Raw genomic sequence first — 23,601 nt, 5'->3', positions numbered from 1 at the left:
CAATCTGCTCAGAAGATCTTGCCTCATTCCACTTCTCTGGGGTTCCATGCATATATCTCTTGGGAACCTCACTGTTTCTCAGACTCACTGGCACTGGGTTTGTAGGCTGACACTCTCCTGCTCCATATCTAAAATCCATATCTGAGTGAGTACATACCATGTTTGTCTTTTTGTGACTGGGTTATCTCAGGATGGTTTCTTCTCGTGCCATCCATTTGCCTGCAAATTTCAAGATTCCATTTTTTTTCACTGAATAGTACTCCATTGTGTAAATGTACCACATTTTCTCTATCCACACTTCAGTTGAGGGACATCTATGTTGCTTCCAGAATCTGGCTATTACAAGTAATGCTGCAATGAACATAGTGGAACAGACCTCCTTGTTGTATGAATGGGCATCTTTTGAGTATATGCCTAAGAGTGGAATTGCTAGGTCTTATGGTAGACTGAGTACCATTTTCCTGAGGAATCTCCATACTGATTTCCAAAGTGGCTGTACGAGTTGGCACTCCCACCAGCAGTGGAGGAGTGTTCCCCTTTCTCCACATCTTCTCCAGCATGAACTGTCATTGGTGTTTTTGTTTTTAGCCAATTTGACAGGAGTAAGATGATATCTCAGAGTTGTTTTGATTTGCATTTCCTTAATGGCTAGTGATGTTGAGCACTTTGTTAAGTGTCTCTCAGCCATTTTAGAATCCTCTGTTGAGAATGCTCTATTTAGTTCAGTCCCTCACTTTTTAATTGGATCCTTTGGTGTTTTGGAGACTTGCTTCTTGAGTTCTTTGTAAATTTTGGAGATCAGCCCTCTATCAGATGTGGGGTTAGTAAATGTTTTCCCAATCTGTGGGCTACCTTTTTGTCTTGCTGACTGTGTACACGTATTCTTTATCCATTCATCTATTAATGGACTTCTCTGGGGTCCATTATGGACTTCTAGTTCCGTATCTTGGCTCTTGTGAATTATGTAGCAGACTTTCATGTTAGACTTAAGTCTTCTCTGTGGTACATGCTATTATATATGTACAAATATTACAAAATAAAAAATTCCAAAAATTTCATAGTTTTAGTACAAAGCATTTTTGATAAAGGATAGCCCTTCTACCCCATGCGTGCCTGTGTGTGAGTATGTGTGTGTGTGTGTGTTGGGAAAGTTAGGGAAGTGGAACAGCTGAAGTCTTATTTCTACTTTCTTTGTGTAGTGAAGCTTTGTAATATATGAACTTTTCCCTGTTGCTGTTTCAAATGTGCAGACTTGGCATTTGGCTCTTTATGTCTGAGATGCCCTTTGGCACGCTGTCGGTCCCGATGCTTTGGAAGCTCTTCTACCTCATGCACCAGGCTGAGAGTGGGAACCTGCAGCACCTCTGTACCTCCCTGCAGCCGGCCGAGTGCAAGAGGCAGCTCCAAGGTACTTGGCTGGGGCAGCCTTCTCTCCCTTTGTGTGCTTCTCTCTCAGCATTATGCTTTTACAAGCATTGTGGATGGTTTTGACATTCGGGAGACTGCTTCATTGTCCGATGTGTTAGATAGAAGGTAATAAATCTCAAACCCAATTCAGTTAGGTCTAAATTCTGTGCAGTAAACCTAGTGGCTTAACTTTGGTGAATTATTTCTTTCCATGTGTAAAATTCTAGTCTAATCACAAGTGATGTTTATTGGCTTGAAATTTGTTAAGGTTTGTGCCCAGTTGTTCCACTAATTTTTCTGCTTTACTTTTCTTAGTTGTAGTGATTTTATGACATATGAAGAGGTAGACAGTAATTCTTCAAAAGCTTAATTTTGTAGCACAGTGGTAGACTGTGCATGTACTTTGTATTTATAAGGTTCTAGGTTTAGTCCTCAGCAACAAAATAAATCCCTAAAAATAAAACAACAAAAATTAATTTTGGTGAAAACTTGATTAAATTTTAGTGTATTCTATCATTGAACTGCTGGTATTTGCTTTTCAGAATTGAGGCATAAGTTTAATGTTAACTTTTTGCTCTGAGCCTACATATATTTGTATATTTTGAACTCTCAGAGTTCAACTGATTTGTCTTTCTTTCTGAACCTGTAGGAGCTCATTTTGGACAGGGGAAGATCCTTTTTATTTTTAAATATTTGTGAACTTTTAATTTTAATGTTGTTTTTTCTTCTGGTAGTGTAACTAAATATATGAACCGGTTTCTCCACTTTAATTTTTTTGATATGAACTTGCAGACCCAGAACATTTTGCAAACTTGGAGAAGTGTCTTTCTTCCATGAATAGCTCTGAAGAGATTTGCCTTCTGACGACCTTCTCTCAGATGGCTCGGGCCAGAAGAACCAATGTAGACGAAGACTTCATAAAAATGATTGTTCTGGAGATATATGAGGTTAGAATGTGAAGTGTTGTGAACGCTTTCTTCTGACTCTCCATTCATTCCTGGGTATTGCTTTTAAAAACTGTGATTCACTGAGCCATTGAACTTATGGACTGGATGGAGAGTCAAAGGGACAATTTGTGCTATAGAGAATTTTGAAAACCTATATTTTATTATTCTGTTTCCCACTACTCTCTCTCGACATTTGATGTAAACTTTGGTTTGCACAGCCTGGCATTGCAGCTTTTATTACTATAGCCACACGCCAAATGTCTCACTCCTCTATTTCTGTCAGTAACATGGAGACGTGACTTCCATGTCACTTTAAGTGAGATTGTAGAACAAATACTGAACTTGGAAGAGAAGTTTTGGTTTAGCTCTGTTATTAGTTGTCGATCTTAAACAGAAAAGATAACTTGTCAATCTGTCTTCATTTTCCTCATTACATAATGGTAGGCTAAGGTAACATCCTGGTGTATTAGTTTTTATCTGCTCTTTCTCTAATAGAGGAGAAATGCAAAGATTTCAAGGATGTCCCTGAGATCCCAGATGCTGGGGTCCTGATCTGTTAGAACAAAACTTCATAGAAATGACTGGATTCTCAGGTGGGGACCAGTACATCTCCTTCCCTCTCCTCTGAGGGAATGGCAGCTACACCAGCTGTGTTGATCATTTGTGAGCAGGCACAGTGAACCCCTGAAGATGGTGGTTGTTTGTCTTGGAGGACAGTCCTGTATAGCACACCAAGAGTTTAGGAACTTTACACTTAGGCTTTTATTTTGTGCATTTATTGTGCATTCCTATGAAATACATTTTTAAAAAATTCATTTTAGGCTGGGCAGTGTATGCTTTAGTCCCAGTATTTAGAAGGCAGAGGCAGGCGAATCTCTGTGAGTTCACAGCCAACCTGGTCTACAGAGCAGGTCAGGACAGCCAGAGATACATATCCCTGTCTTAAAACCAAAAAAAGAAAACAATCATTTTAGTGATTTATTCAAATTAATGTTTAGCTATTCATTTGTTTCATTGTGAATAAGAAACTTTCTTTATGAGATGATATCTTACCATGTTGCCCAAAGGCCTCCATCTCTTGGGCTCAAACGATTCTCTTGGTTCAGGCTTCCAAGTGTCTGTGGCTTCAGGCTCATCTCCACCATACATTGCTGGGATACACACTTTAAAATCAGTACTTGAACTAATGGTTGTAGATATTTTTCCACTTCTCCCCCACCCCCACCTTCCAGTCTCAAGGTGGATAGTTTGCTGTTTCAAGTTCTGACATAGTTTTGAACACTGTGTCAGCTGAGGCTCAATGTGAGATTATGTTTTGTGGGAAAGAAAATCTATGAAAATATGTTTTGATTGATAATTAGCATTAAAAGTACCATTTCTCCCCCTCCCCCACTTCTCATTTAGGTATCTTATGTCACCCTGTCTACCAGAGAGACTTTTTCAAAGGTTGGTCGAGAGCTTTTGGGGGCCATCACAGCTGTTCACCCTGAGATTATTTCTGTCCTTTTGGATAGAGTGCAAGAAACCATCGACCAGGTTGGAATGGTAAGAATGCTGATTATTTGTTATTTTGAAAGAGTCCTGAAGTAGGCCGGAATGGTGGCACACTCTTTTAATCCCAGCACTTAGAGGCGGATGTAGGTGAGAGCAGCCTGGTCTACAAAGCAAGTTCCAGGACGCCAGGGCTGCTATACAGAAAAACCTTGTACTGAAAACCAAACCAACCAAACAAATAAATATGAACGAATGAATGAATGAGTAAAGGACTCCTGAATTAATGAAGCAGTGACAGTAATGAGAACATTGTAGGAAATGACTCTCCTACAAAATAAAACCCTAAGTGTAAGTTTCTAAAGTGTCAGTATTGTACAATACTACCATCCACCTTTTGTTGTTGTCAGTCCCTTTTGCAACCCTTACATAGTCTTAAAGAAGGCTTTATTGAATGGAATTCATCTCCCATAATGTTTACCTGTTGAAGGTGTTCGTGCTAGTGATTTTTAGTATAGCCACAGATAGGAGCAGCCGCTAGTACAGCTGACTTTTGAGCATTTTGTCGTCATACAAAGAAACCTTCACAAGGTTTCTCAAACCCTTAGCTTCATTCTTTATTCCTTATCTTCCTTGGCCCTAAGCAGCCGCTAATCTGCTTTCTGTCTTCACAAAGCTGCCTGTTTCAGACATAAAATGTAAGTGTTATCATAGTGGGTGGTTTCTTGTGTCTGGCTTATTGCCTTCTTTTTAAATATTGGGTAGTATTTCATTGAATTTCTATGTCGCATTTTGTTTATCCATTTGTCAGGTGATATGCATTTAGTTTGCTTCTACCTTTTGGTATTATGAGTATTGCTGTTATGAACATAATTGCCAATGAATATATTTGAGATGCTTGTTTTAGTTCTCACTAAATTTTTGTTTACTTATTATTTAGTGCGTGTATGTGTGCAGTGCACTTGTACCTTGAACATGCCATGCATGTGTGTGGAGATCAAAGGGCAGCTTGTGAGGGTTTGTTTTCTCTTTCCACCATGTGGATTCTAGGGATCAAACTCAGCTTGTTAGGCTTGGTGGTAAGGGCTTTTGCCTGCTACGCCATCTCACGAGCCCTGTCTTCAGTACAAATTCCAGTGCATAAAACCCAGACATGTGTTTGATGACAATCTTCAAATTGATACTAAGATAGGTTATATATATATATTTGTGTTTGTTTTGTTTTTACCAATCTGTAGTTTCAAAAATTATCTAATTTTTTAGACTGTGTATTTTAAATTTGTTTGTGAAATCCATGTGTCATTTCTACAAGTTCTTATAATAAAGTTATTATTTTTTGTCTTGCAGTAAAAACATCAATATATTTTAAAGATTTGTAAAAGTCTCAAAAAGTTCTGAGACTGAATCTTGTTAACCCAGGCTGGCCTTGAAGCTTTTCTTGAGTCTTACATTTAATTATTGTTTTCTTTTTAAAAAGGTTTCTTTATACTTGTTTAAAGAATTGCCATTGTACCTCTGGCAACCTTCTGCCCCCGAGGTAGCTGTGATTCGCGATTGGTTACTGAATTACAGCCTGACAGCAGTGAAGAACAAGTTGGCCTGTGTGATCCTAGAAGGACTGAATTGGGGGTTTGCTGAGCAGGTAAGCCAGTCCCGAGAAACGGGGTTTTACATGCATCACTTTCAGAAAAATGTTTTCTTAAAGCACTAGTGTCTCTGTGTGCCACTTGCCAGGCCTGCAAATTCTTCCAGCTGTGTTAGAGTTTAAGCTCTCCTTGTCTTCTTTCTCTTCCTCTGGGGATCGAACATGTCTGGAAGGCACCCTACCACTGAGCTACATCTCCCAAGTACTCTTTTTTTCAATTCTGTTTTATACCATGAACATCCTCTAATGAAGGTATTCTACATTAAAAAATATTCTGTTGGGCAGGGAGTTGACTAGGTTGGTAATGTGCTTTCTGTTACCATGGTGAGAACCCAGGTTGCATCTCTAGCCAGCATGTAAAAACTGGGTGCAGTAGTGGGTACCCATAACCTCATCACTGGACAGGTGGACACAGAGAGATCCATGGAGCTTACTGGCCAGTGGCCTTACTGTGTGCACCCATAGTCAAAGAAAAAGAAAAAGAAAAAGAAAAAGAAAAGAAAGTCTTCCCTCTATCCTTAGACCATTTGAATGTGCTGTTTTGTCACTGACTTGTTACTTCAGTTCCTCCAAATTGTATTTCCTGCCTGAGGTCTCTCTTCTCCTGTAGTTTGTCCTGCATATTGTCGCCAGAATTAAGAGTTTGGCTTTGCTCTGATCCCAGCTCTGTGAAATCCTGACAGTGTGACTCTGAACAAGCTTCCTGAACTCTGGGCATCAATTGCCCATCTATAGACATTGATATTAATAGGCCTTTCCCATAGAGTTACTACAGAGAGCTTGAGGCATTTCCTCCATGTATTAATTCCTCAGTTTAGAATTATTAATACTTATTATTAAGTGTTTGCTATATGCCACGTCTCCTAAAAGACATGTTAGTGATTTCCTGCCTCTTTACCTGGATGTTATCAATTAGCTTATTGGCCCGAATGTGAGCATTTGGGAGGGGAGAAATTAGCTCTGCAACTGTCTGGAATCCTTTGTTTTCAGCAAGTCAGTTATTGGTTGCTGTTGTCTTGTGTGGTGTGCCCTCATGGCATGGTGTACAGACGGGGAGACTGAAGCCAGGGCGCCTTTCTCATGGCGTTTCTGGGATTCATCTGGGCCTTCTCTCACTGAAGGGCTGGCAGATGAGAGCCACAGAGGCATTTCTCTAACTTTACATTATCCAGCCTGCAATGGAACACCTTAGCCTCCCATTTCCCAGATGTCTTCATCCAGATCCCCCTGAGAGTCTCCTCCCTCCTTTGCTAGAGCCATGGGTCAGCCTCTGTGAAAGGAAAGGGCTAGGGAATGGAGTTTTTGAAAATTGGAAAAGGACTATTTGGGATATTATCGGTAAATAGGCCTGTAAGGCAGTATTTACTCATGCTTCTGAGTGTGGTATTTTCACCAATGATGAAATGACAAACAGGACATAGACTTGATGTATTAAATATTTCCTGTGTTATTGATAATAAGCATTTTTTTGATAGGTGGCAATCTTATAATCTAGGATGGGGAGGGAGCTTTGGGGGTAACTGAGTTTCAGGCATGTCTTGACGCAGTATACTTGTTCTTTAGAGTTGAAGGTCCTTCTCCTGTTGTCATTTTATAATTTCACTTCAAAGAGATACAGTTTTTGAATCAAATGTCCTGTTTTATTGTTCTGCCTTTGTTGTTTTTTTAAAGGACTCTTTATTAAATATCGAATAGTATATTTGTAATTTTGTTTTAAAAGGGTATCCTCCATTTGGATCAAGCACTGCACACTGAAGTAGCCTTGCTGGTTCTCGAGGCTTATCAGAAGCACCTCTCCCAGAAGCCCTATGCTGGGCTGCTTTCTGAAAGTATGAAACAGGTACTGATCTTCGTGGTCTCAAACTCAGAGAGATCTGCCTGGCTCTGCCTCCCTAATTCTGGGATTAAAGACCTGTCCCACCACATATGGCAAGAACAATCCTTTTGTGGCCATTAGTCTTTGAGAATTTGGGGATGTGCTGGAGCTCACATGTACAACTCAGAACTGACATTTTTTAAACCTTTGCAGGTTGGTAGTTAAATTATCAGTGGCTTGATATTACTTTTTATACTACTAATTGTCAAAGGCTGTCAATGAGGCCCCTGACTCTGACTTGTTGAATGTGTTTACTAGCACTGTGGTCTTGCGTGTCAACCTTCATACTCTTGTTCTTGAGCTGAGATCAGGTTCACAAAGCAGTCAGTGGAGTGGGGAGTTGCGAGTGGAACATGCCTTTAGTACAGTGCAGCAAATGTCAGCGGAAGGGAAGGAAGCAGTGCCTTCTCTCCTGGGGCACTGTGGGTCACAGACAGAAGTGCGAATAAGTTATTGTTTAATTTGTATATGACTCACGTTGTTAAAATGAACGACTGTTTTAGGTTTCCTATCTGGCCAGTATTGTTCGATATGGAGAGACTCCTGAGACCTCATTTAACCAATGGGTCTGGAATTTGATCTTGAGGTTAAAATTACACAAGAATGATTTTGGAACACAACAGAATTGTCCAGTTGTTCCCTTCTCCAGCACGGTACCTGACATGACAGAATCACCCATGTTTCATCCTCTCTTGAAAGCTGTGAAATCAGGCATGCCCATTGGCTGCTATCTTGCCTTAGCTATGACAGCTGTTGGCCACAGGTATGTTGAACATCCAGGGTACCTTGAATGTAGGAGTTCTAGAATCTCAAATTTTCACATCCCAGTCATGAGGCCTTCGTTAAACCCATAGGGAGTTAATTAGGGTCAAATAATGAGCCTGTTATAAAGGGAGAGATAATGCCCAAGTTAATTCCGGTTCATTTGCCAAAACAAACATATAGTTTTAACACATCTAAAGTTTCCTTGTAGATGACAGGGACTTTTCGCATTCCTTTGTGTGTCTACAGAACTTGCACACAGTAGAATGCTGGTAAATGGATGAATGTAGGAAGGGCACCTGCCTTATGGGAGGAAGTGAGATAAGGAAAATGAAGAAATACTTTTAACTGAACAGAACAGTTCCTATTGAACAGAGGTGATGGATGTGTAGTAGGACAAATTTGAAAGCAGGTAAGAGAGGGTAGTTGGTCTGGAGAAGGAGGGGTGGCTATTTAGGCTTCAGGGTTGCACTCATTACACTGTTCCCAAAGCTCTAGTGCCACTATAGTTTCCTAAAGCTCAGGTTCCTCACCTCTGAAATGGAAATGATTGTATTGACTGGTTTTATGAAGTGTGAGTTAGTCATAATACTCACTGCATACTCAGAACAGTGTCTGGCTTGTTGATTCTTTGACTATAGTCTTATAAACTTGTTTCATGATTTTCCCAGATGCTGTATCCATTCTGGGACTGTAGTTCTTATTCATTGCTGGGTCCTTTTTTGTACATACTGATTACTGATGGGAGTGAAAGAGAGAATAAGTGTTTCCTTTGGAATTGGTTCCATAGCCACAGGCTGTGAATAGAAGAGAAGTAACTTAGAACAATCTAATAGGCTGGGCTCAGGAGTAGAGTAGACAGAGACTTAGATGTATACAAATGGGGAATACAAGGAATGATGGTCAGAAAATCACCCAGGGTCGTGGTGATGCTAAAACACTGCTTTTAAAGTATATTTCTTAAGATTTATATAATTAATAAATCATATGACTGTGTATGTATATGCCATAGTGTGTGTGGATAGCTGTAGGCTAGAGTCTATGGATGCCATGAAGTTGGATACAGGTCTGGAGTGGCTGTGGGGAATCGTCCTTCTGGAAGAAAAGTACATGGTACATGCTCTTAACCACTCTAGCCCTTTATTCTGTTCAATACTTTTCCTTTCTTTTTAGAGGTTATATTTATATAAGCTCTAAAACACATACACACAATTTTGTATTTTTGTTGTTACTTTTGTAAGTACCTCCTACATGGTAGCCTTTGCACTATTAATTTTCATCTTTTTGGAGTTTTTCTTTCCCTCTTAGAGTTAAAGCAGCATAGGAAAGTACAGAATACAGAAAGTAGGGAAAATCCATTAGGTTCTGCTGCTCCTGTATTCTGAGCACCTATGAGATGAAACTATAGATGAGATTTTAAGAACTCTTTGTATTTCTGAGTTATGATTGTAGTAATTCTGTGTGTAGGTTAGTCATAAAAGTTTTAGAGAACTGAGATAATCTGGGTCTTGTAAGCTTGCATTTCATTGGAGGAGCACAATTTTATGAATGAGCTACTGAGTACTCACACTCCCCTTTCTTTGTCTGTAGCATCGAGAAGTTCTGTTCAGAAGGTATCCCACTGTTGGGAATTCTGGTCCAGTCAAGGCATTTGAGAGCAGTGGTCCATGTCCTAGATAAGATTCTACCCATGTTCTACCCTTGCCAGTATTACCTTCTGAAGAATGAGCAGTGAGTATGTTCTGCTGGCAGAAACACCCCAGCAAGTATGAATGACGCTTTATGGTTTCTAGAGTAAATTAAAAGGGAATGGTATTTTGTTTCATTGGTTGGTCAGTAGGTCATTTTTTGTTGCTTTTTCTTGGTTTGTAGAAGTATATGTATTATTTTTCATTTGAACTATATATTGTATTTTTCTCATTTTACTGCTTTTTTTCACTTTAACTGACTGCCTTTTTAAAAAAAATATTTTATTGTTAATTTCATGTACTTTGTGAGTCTGTGTGACAGAATGGGCACGTGCTTACAGAGGCCAGAAGAGGGTGTCAGAGATCCCTTAGAGCTGGCTATAAAAGATACCTGATGTGAATGCTGGGAACTATACTTGGTGCCTTTGCAAGAGTAGTGCTTGCTCTCAGTTACTGAATTGCCTCTTCATTCCCCAGTAGTAGTTTTTTGTTTGGTTGTTTACTTTTATTTATTTATTTTTTAAGATACAGAAAACTTCTGTACTCCTTTTTAGAATGTGGTTAGTGAACATTATTTAGATTAATGATTCTAGTTTCATTGTTATGAAAGGTATTTCCTATATCACTTTACTGAGAATTGCTTAGAAAGTCTGTTAGTATTTAAAAGTGCTTCTTACTTATAGCGTAATTGTAGCAATACCAAAACATATTGTTTTCTGTAGCCTACGAGCTGTGGGCAGATAAAGTGAATGGCAAGCAGGAAGAGATGACATGTCCAGGAGACAACGATTTGGTCATCTGGGGTTCATGAAGAGCAATATAAAAGGGGAAGGGAAACCCTGTAGAACTAGGGCAAATAGTACATGCAAAGGGATAAGGGTAGTGTCAGGTTTCTTATTGAATGCATTTGATTCATATGTCTCCTATTTGAGGCAACTAATTAAATATGCATTCCCAGATGCCTGGAGATTTGACCTAAGTAGAAAGATTTAGCACCCTGAACATTCAGGGAAGTCTGGGAACTAAGTAACTTGAAAATATCTCTGCTTAAAGGTCTGAGATATAGAGGGGATAATGGCATTTTGAAGTATTTTCTTCTGGAGCTCTTTAACTTGTCTGTATTTATATGACTTGGGTGTGTTCATTACAGTATAGTTTAGAGATATTATTCCTTTTAACCCACATTAAATATGAAGACTTTATTCTTCTGAAATCCTTGAAGATTTATCAGAATCCCTAAATAGCACTGTGGTCTAAAAATGGAGCCAATTTACCATTTTTCTATTTCCTGGTAATGAGAAGAGCTCTGGGCACATTACTCAGTGGTAGAGCACTTGCCTAGCATGCTTACAGCTCTTGGTTCATCCCTAGACACCATCTACCCCGTGCCCAAAGTCTGCTGTGGTGGTACATTCCTGTAATCCCATCATTTTGGGTTTGGTGTTCAAGGGCAGTTTCAGCAACATAACAAGTTAGAGGCTAGCTGGGCTCTATGAGACCCCGTCTCAAAACAGCCAGAGAAAAACAAGCCAACAAAGAAACCCCACACAGAACAGCTCGCAATTCTGCCTGGTTGGAAGGTAAAGGGTGTGGTCCTTTGCATTCCACAGGTTTATGTCGATCCTGCTCCTCTTCCTACACTTGGACAGTGGTGTTCCTCAGGGGGTCACGCAGCAGGTCACCCAGAAGGTGGCACAGCATCTGACAGGAACCAGCCATGGGGACAACGTGAAGCTTCTTAACAGCATGATCCAGGTCAGGGATCACAAATCCCTTAGTGCATCCTCTTCCCACAGGACAGTGGTGTTAGCTCTTAGGTATGGGTATGCCAGTCTCTTGGTATAGGAAGGCTGTTAGAGTTGGACTTTGGTGGAAGTGGATAGCATTTGTATGTGTTTTAACAGTGGGAAGGGGGAGGTTGTTAACCTTCCACATCACTTCTTCACAGGCACACATATGTGTGAGCACACAGCCTAATGAAGTGGGTCCTGTGGCTGTGTTGGAGTTCTGGGTCCAGGCTCTCATAAGCCAGCATCTATGGTACCGAGAACAGCCCATTCTCTTCCTCATGGACCATTTATGTAAAACAGCTTTTCACATGATGCAGGAAGATTGTGTGCAGAAATTGCTCTACCAACAGCATAAGGTAACTGTAAGAAAATAATGTTTCAGCCATTGGCTACATCCTAGCTGCTAAAAGGGTCTCCCTTTTAATGTTGTCTTATCTCAGTAGCCATAATCTACTGGTACAGATCCCAGGGAATGCATAGAGGAGTATACCAAGAGGGAGGTCTGTAATGCTCATTACATGTTTATGTAGTGCACTCTGGGAATACTGCAGCTGACACCATTATAGTTCCTGTAGTACACTCTGGGAATACTGAAGTGGACAGTCCCATTTTTGAAATCTTTTTTCAGTTAGTATGTATACATTGTCATGGCATTCAGGATAATATTTCCATTTATGTACATCCTGTACTCTGCTCATGACTGGGTCATTGCTCAACTCTCCCAGTCCTTTAAAGAACTAATTGCAGTGCCCTCCAGACTGTTCCACAAAAATAAAAAACCAGAGTTACTTTGATACTAAAAGCAGTTGAGATGACAAAGAAAGAAAACCGTAGGCGAATTTCCCTGATAAACATAGAAACAAAATTCTGAATGAACCACTTGAAACTGTGCCCTATTGGAATCTTTCAATGTGGAGGTAACTGCTAATACCCTTGGAAGAGTCACTGATAGGTTTTTCTCTGTTTCTCCTCTTCCGCCATATAGAATGCTTTGGGTTACCACTGTGACCGGAGTCTGCTTTCTTCCTTGGTGAGCTGGATTGTGGCAGGCAACATCACACCTTCCTTTGTGGAGGGCTTGTCCATGTCCACACAGGTATGAAGCCTACCGAGGACCATTTGTTAGCATCCTTATTGAGATTGGGTCAGGGGCTGAGTGGAGAGAGATCAAGTGTGGGTATTAGGGGGGTAGGTGGCCCAGGTTTCAGAGTTATGCTGTCATTGGCTAGCTCTGTGCCTTGGGCTGCTTGCTGATACCTCTGTCTTAATTGAACCTGTATGTAGATCACTTAGAACAGACCTTAGTGAGCACTCGCTCTGTGTGGTCTTGTCAGCAGCAGCAGTAGTTTCATCATTACTGTATAAGGTCATATCTGTTTCACCCCTTCAGCCAGTAGTGACATCCTTCAATCTATTGCCTGGTCTTCCTGGGTCTGAGTTGACACCAGTTCCTCTCTGCTACATAGACTGATGGCCACTTCTCCACTTCTGCTTTTCTGCCTCACTGAGACTCTGAGGGGCCATCTTTCCTGCCTAGCTCTAGAATATTCTCTGGTACAGCCCCCCACCCCCCACTCCCAAATGCAGTCCTTGTCATTTCCCTCCTAGAAGAATTTAGCATTTTTCAGTTACTTGTTTTGTCTAATTGTGTACATGTGACAAGAACATAGAAACATATTAAGTATATAGGAAGTTTAGAAGCTCAACATTTGCTGCTTGACATCTGCACATGTGTGTTCTGCAGTGCTACAGATCAAATTGAGGGGCTTGCACATGCTAGGCAAATGCTGTACACTGAGCCATACCTCCAGCCCTAAAAAGATTTAAACTCATGAGCAGGATATGTCCATCAATTGGGATTAGTGGCCTCTTTCCTTCCCCTTTGCTTGGTGCTATAGGTTTGGTTTGCGTGGACTGTGCTGAACATGGAATCTATCTTTGAAGAGGACTCTCAGCTCCGAAGAGTTGTTGAAGGGGAGTTGGTTATAAATGCTTTCACCCCTGACCAAGCTCTAAAGGTACAGTAATTATGCTTCTGTGTTTGGTTGCTGGAGGTGGCTCACACTCTTTGCAGAGCCGTTCACTACAGCCTGTTAACTCCTCCATTCGTCATCTAAAATCCTGTGGAACCCAAGGCTGTGTGGCTTCTCCGAGTTCCCACTGGTCATGGAGGAGTGTATTCTAGTCTGGATGTAGGGGATTGTTGTTGCTGTGAAGTGGTTGCCTTTGTGTCCAAGTACATCCCACATCCCTTGTTAAAACTTGTTAAAAATCAGATTTCTGGTGCTTGCTTCAGAAATTTTGAGTCTCTGAACCTGGGTTGGAAAGAGTAACTTCTTTTTATTTTTTAATTTAAATTAGCAACAAGCTTACTTCACATATCAATCCCAGCTCCTGAACTTCTTTGAAAAACTCCAGTGTGTGAAATAGGCTGGGCAAAGGCTTCAGACTAGAGGTCTACTAAGGACCATAGTAGAGGCCTTGCTCTCAGGTTTCAGAACCTGTCAAGGAATCTTCAGTTGCTAAAAGCTCTATAAAAATATAGGCAACACTCCTCAACAAAGCAATGTCTGGAGGCATCACCATCCCTGACTTCAGGCTCTATTATAGAGCTATAGTCCTGAAAACAGCTTGGTATAGGCACAAAAATAGGCAGGTAGACCAATGAAATCGAATTGAAAACCCTGAGATTAATCCACAAACCTATGAACAGCTGATTTTCGACAAAGAAGCTAAAATTATACAATGGAAAAAAAGGTAGCATCTTCAACAAATGGTGCTGGCATAACTGGATATTGGCATGTAGAAGACTGCAGATAGATCCATGTCTATTGCCATGCACAAAACTTAAGTCTAAATGGATCAAAGACTTCAATATAAATCCAGCCACACTGAACCTCTTAGAAGAAAAAGTGGGAGGTACCCTTGAATGAATTGGTATAGGAGACTGCTTCCTAAACATAACACCAGTAGCACAAACACTGAGATCGACAATTAATAAATGGGACCTCCTGAAATTGAGAAGCTTCTGTAAGGCAAAGGACACAGTCAGCAAGACAAAAAGGCACCCCACAGATTGGGAAAAGATATTCATTAACCCCACATCTGACAGAGGACTGATCTCCAAAATTTACAAAGAACTCAAGAAGCAAGTCTCCAAAACACCAAAGGATCCAATTAAAAAGTGAGGGACTGAACTAAATAGAGCGTTCTCAACAGAGGATTCTAAAATGGCTGAGAGACACTTAACAAAGGCTCAACATCACTAGCCACTAGGGAAATGCAAATCAAAACAACTCTGAGATATCATCTTCTGTCAGAATGGCGAAAATCAAAACACTAATGACAGTTCATGCTGGAGAGGATGTGGAGAAAGGGGGACACTCCTCCACTGCTGGTGGGAGTACCAACTAGTACAGCCACTTTGGAAATCAGTATGGAGATTCCTCAGGAAAATGGGTCTGAGTCTACTACAAGACCCAGCAATTCCACTCTTAGGCATTTACCCAATAGATGACATTCCCACAACAAGGATGTCTGTTCCACTATGTTCATAGCAGCATTATATGTAATAGCTAGATCCTGGAAGCAACCTAGATTTCCCTCAACTGAAGTGTGGATAGAGAAAATGTGGTACATTTACACAGTGGAGTACTACTCAGCAGAGAAAAACAGTGGAATCTTAAAATTTGCAGGCAAATGGATGGCACTAGAGGATACCATCCTGAGTGAGGTAACCTAGACACAAAAAGACAAACATGGTATGTACTCACTCAGATATGGATTTAGATATGGATCAAGGGAGTGTCAGCCTACAATCCCAGTGCCAGTGAGTCTGGGAAACAAGGAAGTTCCCAAGAGATATGCATGATACCCCAGAGAAGTGGAATGAGGCAAGATCTCCTAAGCACATTGGGAACATCGGGGGAGGGAAGAGGGAACCAGGAAAAAGAGAGGGGGATAAGAGGAGAGGAGAAGAAGGCATGGGGGAGCAGGAAGGTTGAGTTGAGGTAAGAATAGAGGAGAGCAGGATGAGAGATACCATAATAGATCGAGTCATTATAGGTTTGAGGAGAGAGCTGACATTAGTGAGATCTCCAGAGATCTACAAGGATAATACCAACTGGCAATAGTGGAGAGACTACACTAATAGCCCCTCCTTGATGATAGGATTGATGACTATCCTATATGCCATCCTAGAATGACATCCTAGAACCTTCATCCAGGGACTGATGGAAGCAGAGACGATACCCACAGCTAAACACCGAACTGAACTCCTGGAGCCTAGTGACAGAGATGGAGGAGTGATGAGCAAAGGGGTCAAGACCATGATGATAAAATCCACAAAGACAGCTGACCGGATAAGGGGGAGCTCTTGAATCCCAGACTGATGGCTGAGAGGCCAACAGGGGACTGATCCAGACTCCATGAATGTAGTGCCAGGGAGGAGGTCACAGAAATCACTGGGGTAGTAGATCAGTGTTTACCATGGTTTATGAATGAGCTTTGGGAGCCCATTCCAAATACAGGGATGCTCTCTCAGTCTGGACACATGGGGAAGGGCCTAGGTCCTGCCCAGGACGAAATGACAGACTTTAGAGATTCCCCCCAAGGAGGGTCTCACCCTCCCTGGGGAATGATTGGGTGGGGGGCTGGAGTGCTGGTAGAGGGACAAGGGAGGAGGGATGGGAGAGGGAGCTGGGACTGACATGTGAAACATTCACATTTCTAATTATATAAAAACATATATTGAGGAAAAATAAATAAATTAAAAACATAGATTTTCAGCAGGGCAGTGGTTGCCCACTCCTTTAATCCTAGCACTCGGGAGGCAGAGACAGGTAGATTTCTGTGAGTTTGAGACCATACTGGTCTACAGAGTGAATTCCAGAACAGCTGGGGGCTATTACATAGAGTAACCCAGTCTTGAAAAAGAAAAATTAAAAAAATTAGATTTTTCAAGATTGATAACATTGGACAAATTCATTTTTGGTTTCTCTAACATTTGACCGCTTTGCTCTATGAAGTTAAATTTTTATTTAAGTTTTTATTAGCATATACTAGTGATCATAATGGATATCTCATCTGTACCTATGCTATATTTTGGTAATATTCCTTCCATTACTCCCTTCCTCCTTTCCTGCTGACCCTTCTGCTTCCTGACTCGTTCATTTCTATTTACCATCCTTTTTTCTCCCTGTGATAAAATGAGTGTAATTAGCTTTACTTACAGGGGCATGGGTGCCTTGCCAGTGGCTTTTCAACTGAAGGAAAACACCACCCCCACAACTAGGTTTCTGTCTGTCTCCTCTCCATACACATGGAGGGATGGACCTTCTGAGCCTCTCCTCCCTCCATGATAGGGTGTTGTTGGACCCAATGTTATGCAAATTGTATGCAGTTATAGCTGTGGGTTCCAGAATGCCAGGGCCATGGCATTCTTTATAGGCAAAGGAATTTCAGAAATGGGCATGAGGTTTGTTTGAGACAGGGTCTCAGGTATTTCCAGGCTGTTCTCTGATTTATGATGTAGTTGAAGATGACCTTTGGAGTTTTGATCCTCCTGTTTGTTCTGCTCAGTTCCCTACAGTGCTGGGATTGAGCGCAAAGCCTCCAGCATGCTGAGCAAATACTCTCAGCTGAGCTCTGTCCCTGTGCTTTAGGTGACTCTTGAGGTGACTTTGACATATCTTCACAGTAGAGAACTTGGCTCCATGTCTCACTGCCAAAGAGGTTAAATTGTCAGCTAGTGGGCTTGGAAAATGCTTTAATGACTTTTTCTTACTGACGTGAAAGCAGAGTGTTTAACTTTAGGGTACAGTGTTTTATTGTGCTCGTTTGGAGATTGCTAACACTCAGTTCTCTTGTAGAAAGCCCAGGCCCAGCTGAAGCTGCCCATCGTCCCATCCCTACAGAGGATGATGATCTATCGCTGGGCCCACCAGGCTCTGGCCACACCTTCTGACCATCCTCTTCTGCCACTCATCTGGCAGAAGTTCTTCCTCCTGTATCTTCATCGCCCAGGACCACAATATGGGTATGCTACCCAGTAGTGTAGTAAGTTCCTGTCAGCTTACTTCTGAGTCAGTATGCTTGGAGTATGAATTAGGGTTATGGCTAAGATTCTGTCTGTGTTCAGTAATTATTAGACTTGATCTTAATGGGGTTTGGAGTATTTTGTGGCAACTTCTCTTTTCCCTCATCTATTCTTAACATGCCCAAGACAGCACCTGGGAACTTGGCAAGACTCAGCAGAGAACCTCTGGAGGTGCATAGGGAGAAAGATGATCCAAACTGAGGCTACCTATGCGACCTCCCTGAGGCTTGCAAGGGACCTTATGATGAGTAATCATATGTGAGTGTAGCCCTTGACTGTGCATGAGGATATTGCATGGTTCTACTGAATAGCAAGGTAATCTGGCCTACCCAGACTGTCCGCTGGTACCAAGCACTGCTCTCCCACTCCTAGTTAGTTCTCAGATCCACCCCCTTCCTTCACTCCTTTGAAACATAAAGAAAGAGGTGGACTTTTGGTTCCCTCTGTTTTCTGTTAGATTTTGAGTTCTTCACAGAGACTGACACCCTGACTATGTAGTATTTCTTTCTTTTCAAGGCCACTTTCCTGTGATAGTTTTCCCTTACTTCTAGGGACACATTCCAAGATGCCTTGTGGATGTTTGAAGCCTCAGTTGGTACCAAACTGCGTACTCTGCATACAACCCTATGATAAAGTTTAGTTTATAAATTTGGCATAGTAAGAGATAAACAGCATAAGTAGTAATTCAATAAACAATTACAACAGTTTGCTAGTTTATGTGCTCCCAAAGAAAGCTTAGTGTAACAGTATTCTATAATAAAAGTTGATTAAAACATACATTGCTAGGGCTGGCAAGATGGCTCAGTGGGTAGCAGTGCCTGACATGCAAGCCTGATAACCCAAGTTTGATCCCGGAAACTCACAGTGGAAGGAGAAAGGCCAACTCCTAAAAACTGTCCTCTGGCTTTTACACTAATGACGTAGAAAGTGTGCACCTGTACTTAGACATACGCACATGCGTGAGCACGTGCACACACACACATGCACACACTAAATGGAATAAAAAGTAAAACTAAGTGCATATTGCTCATTTCTGGAACTTTCTGTTTGTACCATGGTTGACTATGGGTAATTAGAACCATGGGAATGGACTCAGCTGAGAGGAACTCTGTATATACTCTCTGGATCCTCAGAATAGATTTCGAGGTATAGCAAGGTAACTTGCTAATTGACTGCTCTTATGCCACTTAGAACATTTTCTGCTCAAAGGTTATTGGATCTTCTTATTCTTTCTAAGGTTACCCGTAGATGGTTGTATTGGAAGAAGGTTTTTCCAAAGTCCCTCGCATATCAGTTTGTTGAAAGACATGAAGAGACGCCTTACTGAGGTGGCTGACTTCCACTATGCTGCAAGCAAGGCTGTCCGTGTTCCAGCAGAGGGCAGTGAAGGGACAGAAGAGCAGCAGGCTGGCACCCCTGGTTACCTGACTTCTCCAGAACTGCACCGCGAGCTAGTGAGGTAAGGTGCTTCTCATTTGTGGCACAGACATGATGCTGGTGTGCTTAGCTTAAATACAGAGCTCAGATGTTACTCTGAAACTGTTAGATTGTATTTGGGAGGTGGCTTTGACGCTGATTCATACCTGGAGATGTTTCTCATGAGAAGTAAGTCGGCTGTTTGAATGCAGCTTTGTTGAGTGTTGGAGTCTGAGTAATAACCCAGAGGGCTGGTACCCTTCTCTTTCTTACGTGAAAATAGGAGTAAGCCAAAACAAATTGACCATAGCAGGCAGAAATGACCAAGGCAGGGTTCTTTATCTCTGAGATCCTTGACAGGGTCCAGAGGCTTATCAATTTAGGCACAGATTGGCCTGTCCCTAAGTGTTTGGAACTTCAGAGCGAGCCATAGTTGGTTAGTGTGGTTTCTGCCTGTACATTTAACTTAATCCCAATGGTTGTTCTTGAAACAAGACCGCACAAACATGGCTGCTAGGCATTGTCCTCAATTGCAGAACACCTTGGTGAGTGAGGATAGCTAGGTCTCAGGCTTGCTTTGACCTGGGGCCCTCAGGGCTTGCCCTCAGTCCTTATCTTGAGTGGTTAAAGGACCCTTTTATTTTTAACCATTTTTACTAGAAGGGTTTCTCTTGGAACATTTTAGGTTTTTGGTATTTCTCTTCAGTTCCCTCTGTGGGTATTTAGAAAGCATTTATCTTCCTGAGTTGGGAGCTGGAAGAAAATCTATGCTTTTACCAGCTTTGTCTGTAGCTCTCTTCCTTAACACACTGTCCTGCTTGTAAAGGAGGTAGTTTTCCACTTTGTTGGCCAGAGCTACCGCAGGCTGCCTTTTGGTCATCTGTGTCTGCCAACCCCTTTCCCATGCTGTTTTTCAAACAATGCCTTGGATACCAGTGGCCTTAACTGATAGATGGCTCTGTTCTTTGGAAAAGCAAAACATAAACAAACTGTTAAAATATATTTAAAAATAAAGACATACTTTGTAAGCCTGGCTTTTGAAAATATCCCTTTTAATGAGAGCAAGGTACACAGATCCACATTTTTATTTATGGTTTCCTTGAGACAGGACTGGCTATTGCTATTAGTCTGGCAAGTGCTTGTAGTTGGATAGAAAGTAGCTTTTGGTATTTTCCAAGTATTAAGGTTGGCTGTGTCTGACTTGATCAGGATAGCAAAGTTCTGAGTTCAGATCCTAAGCACTCATCCAGGCATGTCTGCATTTACTCCTTCATCCATAGCAGGGCTCTCAGAGCCTCTTGCAGACCTTTGATATAAGTTGGAGCCTGTTTTAATGATGTCTGAGGTCTCCCGATGCAAGTTTCTTAGGAGAATCAGTGACTACTAGATACATTTCTTCATGGAAGCCTTTCTTTACTGTCACATGATGGTACCAGAGTTCTTCATTTTACTGCATATATTTTTACATTTTATGTAATTGTGTTTTTATTTTTAGGCTCTTCAATGTATATATATTATGGCTAGAAGATGAAAATTTTCAAAAAGGAGATACCTATATTCCTTCTTTACCGAAGCATTATGATACTCACAGGCTAGCAAAAGTGATGCAGAATCAGCAGGTAAAACCATGACAATAACTTTTTTTTTTGGCTTTTCTAAATGTAAATTGAACTGACCATAGTCATCACCCAATGGTAAGACTGCTTCCTGATACAGAATGGTGGTCACACACAGTAATTTGTGTGGGCTTTGTCACTGTATATATGAATCTTTTGACAGCTCTGTAATGGCCTCACTCAAAGGCCTGAAGCTTGTTCTAGGACGTTTTGTGACCCGAAGAACACAGCCTTTGTCTGACTAGGCTCTCGCTTATTTGAGTTGTGACCAACTGAACACTTAGGCAGCCCTCTCTACATCAGAAGCACAGAAATGAGTTTTAGGTCATAGGTCAGCTCAGGAGATGATGGAGAGGCTTCCTTGTCAGTGTCTAGTTCTGATTGTCCTTCTAGAGCCACTTGATTCTGCTTCCTGTGTGTCCTCATAGGGTTTCTTTCTGGCACACATGGATGTCTTTGATTCCTTTTCAGCCCTAAAGAATGCCTTTCTCAGGGATCTTTTTATCTAGGGGCTGAATTCTGGCAGTTGCTGACCATATCCTATACTAGAATGATTTTGTAGCTTCTAAGACATGACGGACTTTCATTTGGTTCCTTAAACCTGTCTGTTTCCACACCATATATAGAATTTCATCTCCAGTAGGTGTGTCTTTCTTTTCTCCCTTTTTTCTTCTCTTTCTTATACCGGTATTTATTGAGTGCCAGGTTATTAGTGCCAGAGATACTAAAAGAAATCTGATTTAGTCCCTGCCTGTCAAGTGGGAGAGCTAACATGCAATGATCACATCTGTGTCAGGACTGAGCATAAAATGCCCGTGGTGCTCTGTGAGGCTATCGAGACCCAGCCTGAAGGGATAACTTGTGAACCAGGCTCTGAAGGACCTTGATGAAGCTTGATGAAGTTTGGAGGGAAGACATGAGACGGTGTTAAGTGATAAAACTAATCCATGCCAAACCATGGCATGTCCGCAATGGTTGGCAAGGATGAAGCAGCTGAGCAGGGCAGGTAGAACCACAGTTGTCAGCTAGGATAAACCATTAAAGGCCTGTACACTTTTCTAAAGAATTTGGGTTTTATTCTGAAGCCTTTAGAGAACTATGGCAATGGTTACGTAAATGGAGTAGGCTTTTAATAATTTATTTATTATTATTATTATTATGTGTGTGTGTGTGTGTGTGTGTGTGTGTGTGTGTGTGCCTGAGTGTGTTTAAGAGTGCTATGTGTGTTCAGGTGCCCACAGAGGTCACAGGATACCAGATACCTTAGAACTGGAGTTATAGACAGTTGAGAGCTACCTCTGGAAACTGTAAAAGCAGTTAGTGCTCTAACCCACTGAGCAATCTCACTTGAGCCCTGGAGGAGGGGATTTGAATTGATTATGTACATAAGAGCCTCTAGTCCTCCAGTCCCTACTTGGGCTATCTGGAGGAGCTATTTACCAAGAAAAGGAATGTGAGAAGAGGAAAAGCCTTCAAGTGAGAGCTCTGATAGGGAGGCAGCCTGGAGCCAGATAAGAGATGGAGAATTCAGGAATGGACCTGGTAGAGAAAGTGGGCTTAATGGTAGCAGAAGGTCTAGATTAGGAAACAGATTAAAGGTGCAGCAAGCCTGAGAAAGAATGTGTAAGCCTCAGAAATGAGGCCGGCAGTAAAAGGTTGGAGGAACAGGGAAGGTGAGTCAAGTGCTGTCACACCTCACTCATTTCTTCCTGTGCGCTGCATTCTAAATCTTTACCCAAGCCTTTACAAATAGTAGAAACATGGTGCTTTAAAAATGGTAACCTCATGGACTAGAGAAATAGCTCAGTGGTTAGCAGCCCAAACTGCTCCTGGAGAGAACCCGAGTTCAGTTCCTAGCCCCATGTCAGGTGACTCATTTAATCTTATTTAATCTAATTCAGATTGATTTATCATTCATTAAATCATTCATCGTCCTGCTCTGTAGCTCAGGTGGACTGTCACTATGTAGACTACAGGCCTTGAATTTGCAGCAATCTTCTTGCCCTACTTAGCCTCCTGAGAGCTGAGATTACAGGCATGCACTGTCATGCCTAGCTTCAGTGTCTTTATTTTTTTAAACATTTTTAAAGGTTTAATTTTATTATTTTAAATTTAAATTAATTTTCAATTGTGTGTCAGTGTGTGTGTCTCTCTGTGTCTGTGGGAGAGTATGTGCACATGCATGCAGCTACCCACTGAGGCCAGAGTTTTGGTTCCCCCAGAGCTGGATTTACAGATGGCTGTGAGCTGTCTAACATGAGTGCTGGGAACTGAGCTCAGGTCCTCTGCATGAGCAGTATGTGTTCTTAACTGCTGCACATTGTACTGCTATATCATGTACTTGCTTTAAAAATGTTCTGTTTTCTTTATATGTTTTATAATGCACATAATTCAGTAGCCTAGTAGTGTATATGTTTATAATTAGTATGCATGTAGTGGGACTGTACAGCAGTTTATTTCCTAATCATGGCATATAAGCAGAAAGTTTTATAACTGCTGTTAAGCTTGTTGGTGGTCATTTGCAGTACAGTTCATGCTAATGTTGGAAGCCTAGAGCGTCACTCCACTGAAACTGAGAGGCTCACTGAGGTAAATTCACAGTTGTATGTGTGAACATGTGATTTATCTACCAAAGTTCAAGTGCTTTGGTTCCACTCTAGGACCTGTGGATGGAGTATCTGAATATGGAACGCATACATCATGAGTTCCAGGAGACAGTTGGTCAGTGGACACAGGCCAAACTTGAGTCGCATTTGCTATCCTGTAGCTCCTCAGCAGAGCTTGATTTCACGGATCCGTTGCTGGGTGAGTCCTGTGGAATCAGCGCCTTTGAAAGACAGAAAGTTTAAGTCAGAGCCTTTGAGGG

The 23,601-nt window shown here is 41.5% G+C and overlaps 1 protein-coding gene across 2 annotated transcripts in view; it reads left to right on the top strand.

Moving 5' to 3' along the window:
- Epg5 (ectopic P-granules autophagy protein 5 homolog) overlaps nucleotides 1–23,601 on the top strand; it is a 90,072-nt gene that overhangs the window by 26,001 nt on the left and 40,470 nt on the right. For both annotated transcript variants that reach the window (XM_013118041.3, XM_013118040.3), the window contains exons 11-25: nucleotides 1,251–1,408; nucleotides 2,200–2,354; nucleotides 3,759–3,899; nucleotides 5,323–5,487; nucleotides 7,211–7,330; nucleotides 7,870–8,129; nucleotides 9,719–9,859; nucleotides 11,427–11,571; nucleotides 11,765–11,962; nucleotides 12,592–12,702; nucleotides 13,505–13,624; nucleotides 17,477–17,643; nucleotides 18,941–19,162; nucleotides 20,615–20,738; nucleotides 23,396–23,540. In XM_013118041.3, the coding sequence (XP_012973495.1) occupies nucleotides 1,251–1,408; nucleotides 2,200–2,354; nucleotides 3,759–3,899; nucleotides 5,323–5,487; nucleotides 7,211–7,330; nucleotides 7,870–8,129; nucleotides 9,719–9,859; nucleotides 11,427–11,571; nucleotides 11,765–11,962; nucleotides 12,592–12,702; nucleotides 13,505–13,624; nucleotides 17,477–17,643; nucleotides 18,941–19,162; nucleotides 20,615–20,738; nucleotides 23,396–23,540 (2,372 nt within the window). The remainder of the gene's footprint in view (nucleotides 1–1,250; nucleotides 1,409–2,199; nucleotides 2,355–3,758; nucleotides 3,900–5,322; nucleotides 5,488–7,210; nucleotides 7,331–7,869; nucleotides 8,130–9,718; nucleotides 9,860–11,426; nucleotides 11,572–11,764; nucleotides 11,963–12,591; nucleotides 12,703–13,504; nucleotides 13,625–17,476; nucleotides 17,644–18,940; nucleotides 19,163–20,614; nucleotides 20,739–23,395; nucleotides 23,541–23,601) is intronic.

The sequence above is a fragment of the Mesocricetus auratus genome, unplaced genomic scaffold (genome assembly GCF_017639785.1).
Source record: "Mesocricetus auratus isolate SY011 unplaced genomic scaffold, BCM_Maur_2.0 Super-Scaffold_6730, whole genome shotgun sequence".
Lineage (NCBI taxonomy): Eukaryota > Metazoa > Chordata > Mammalia > Rodentia > Cricetidae > Mesocricetus > Mesocricetus auratus.
This window is presented reverse-complemented; position numbering and strand designations above follow the sequence as displayed.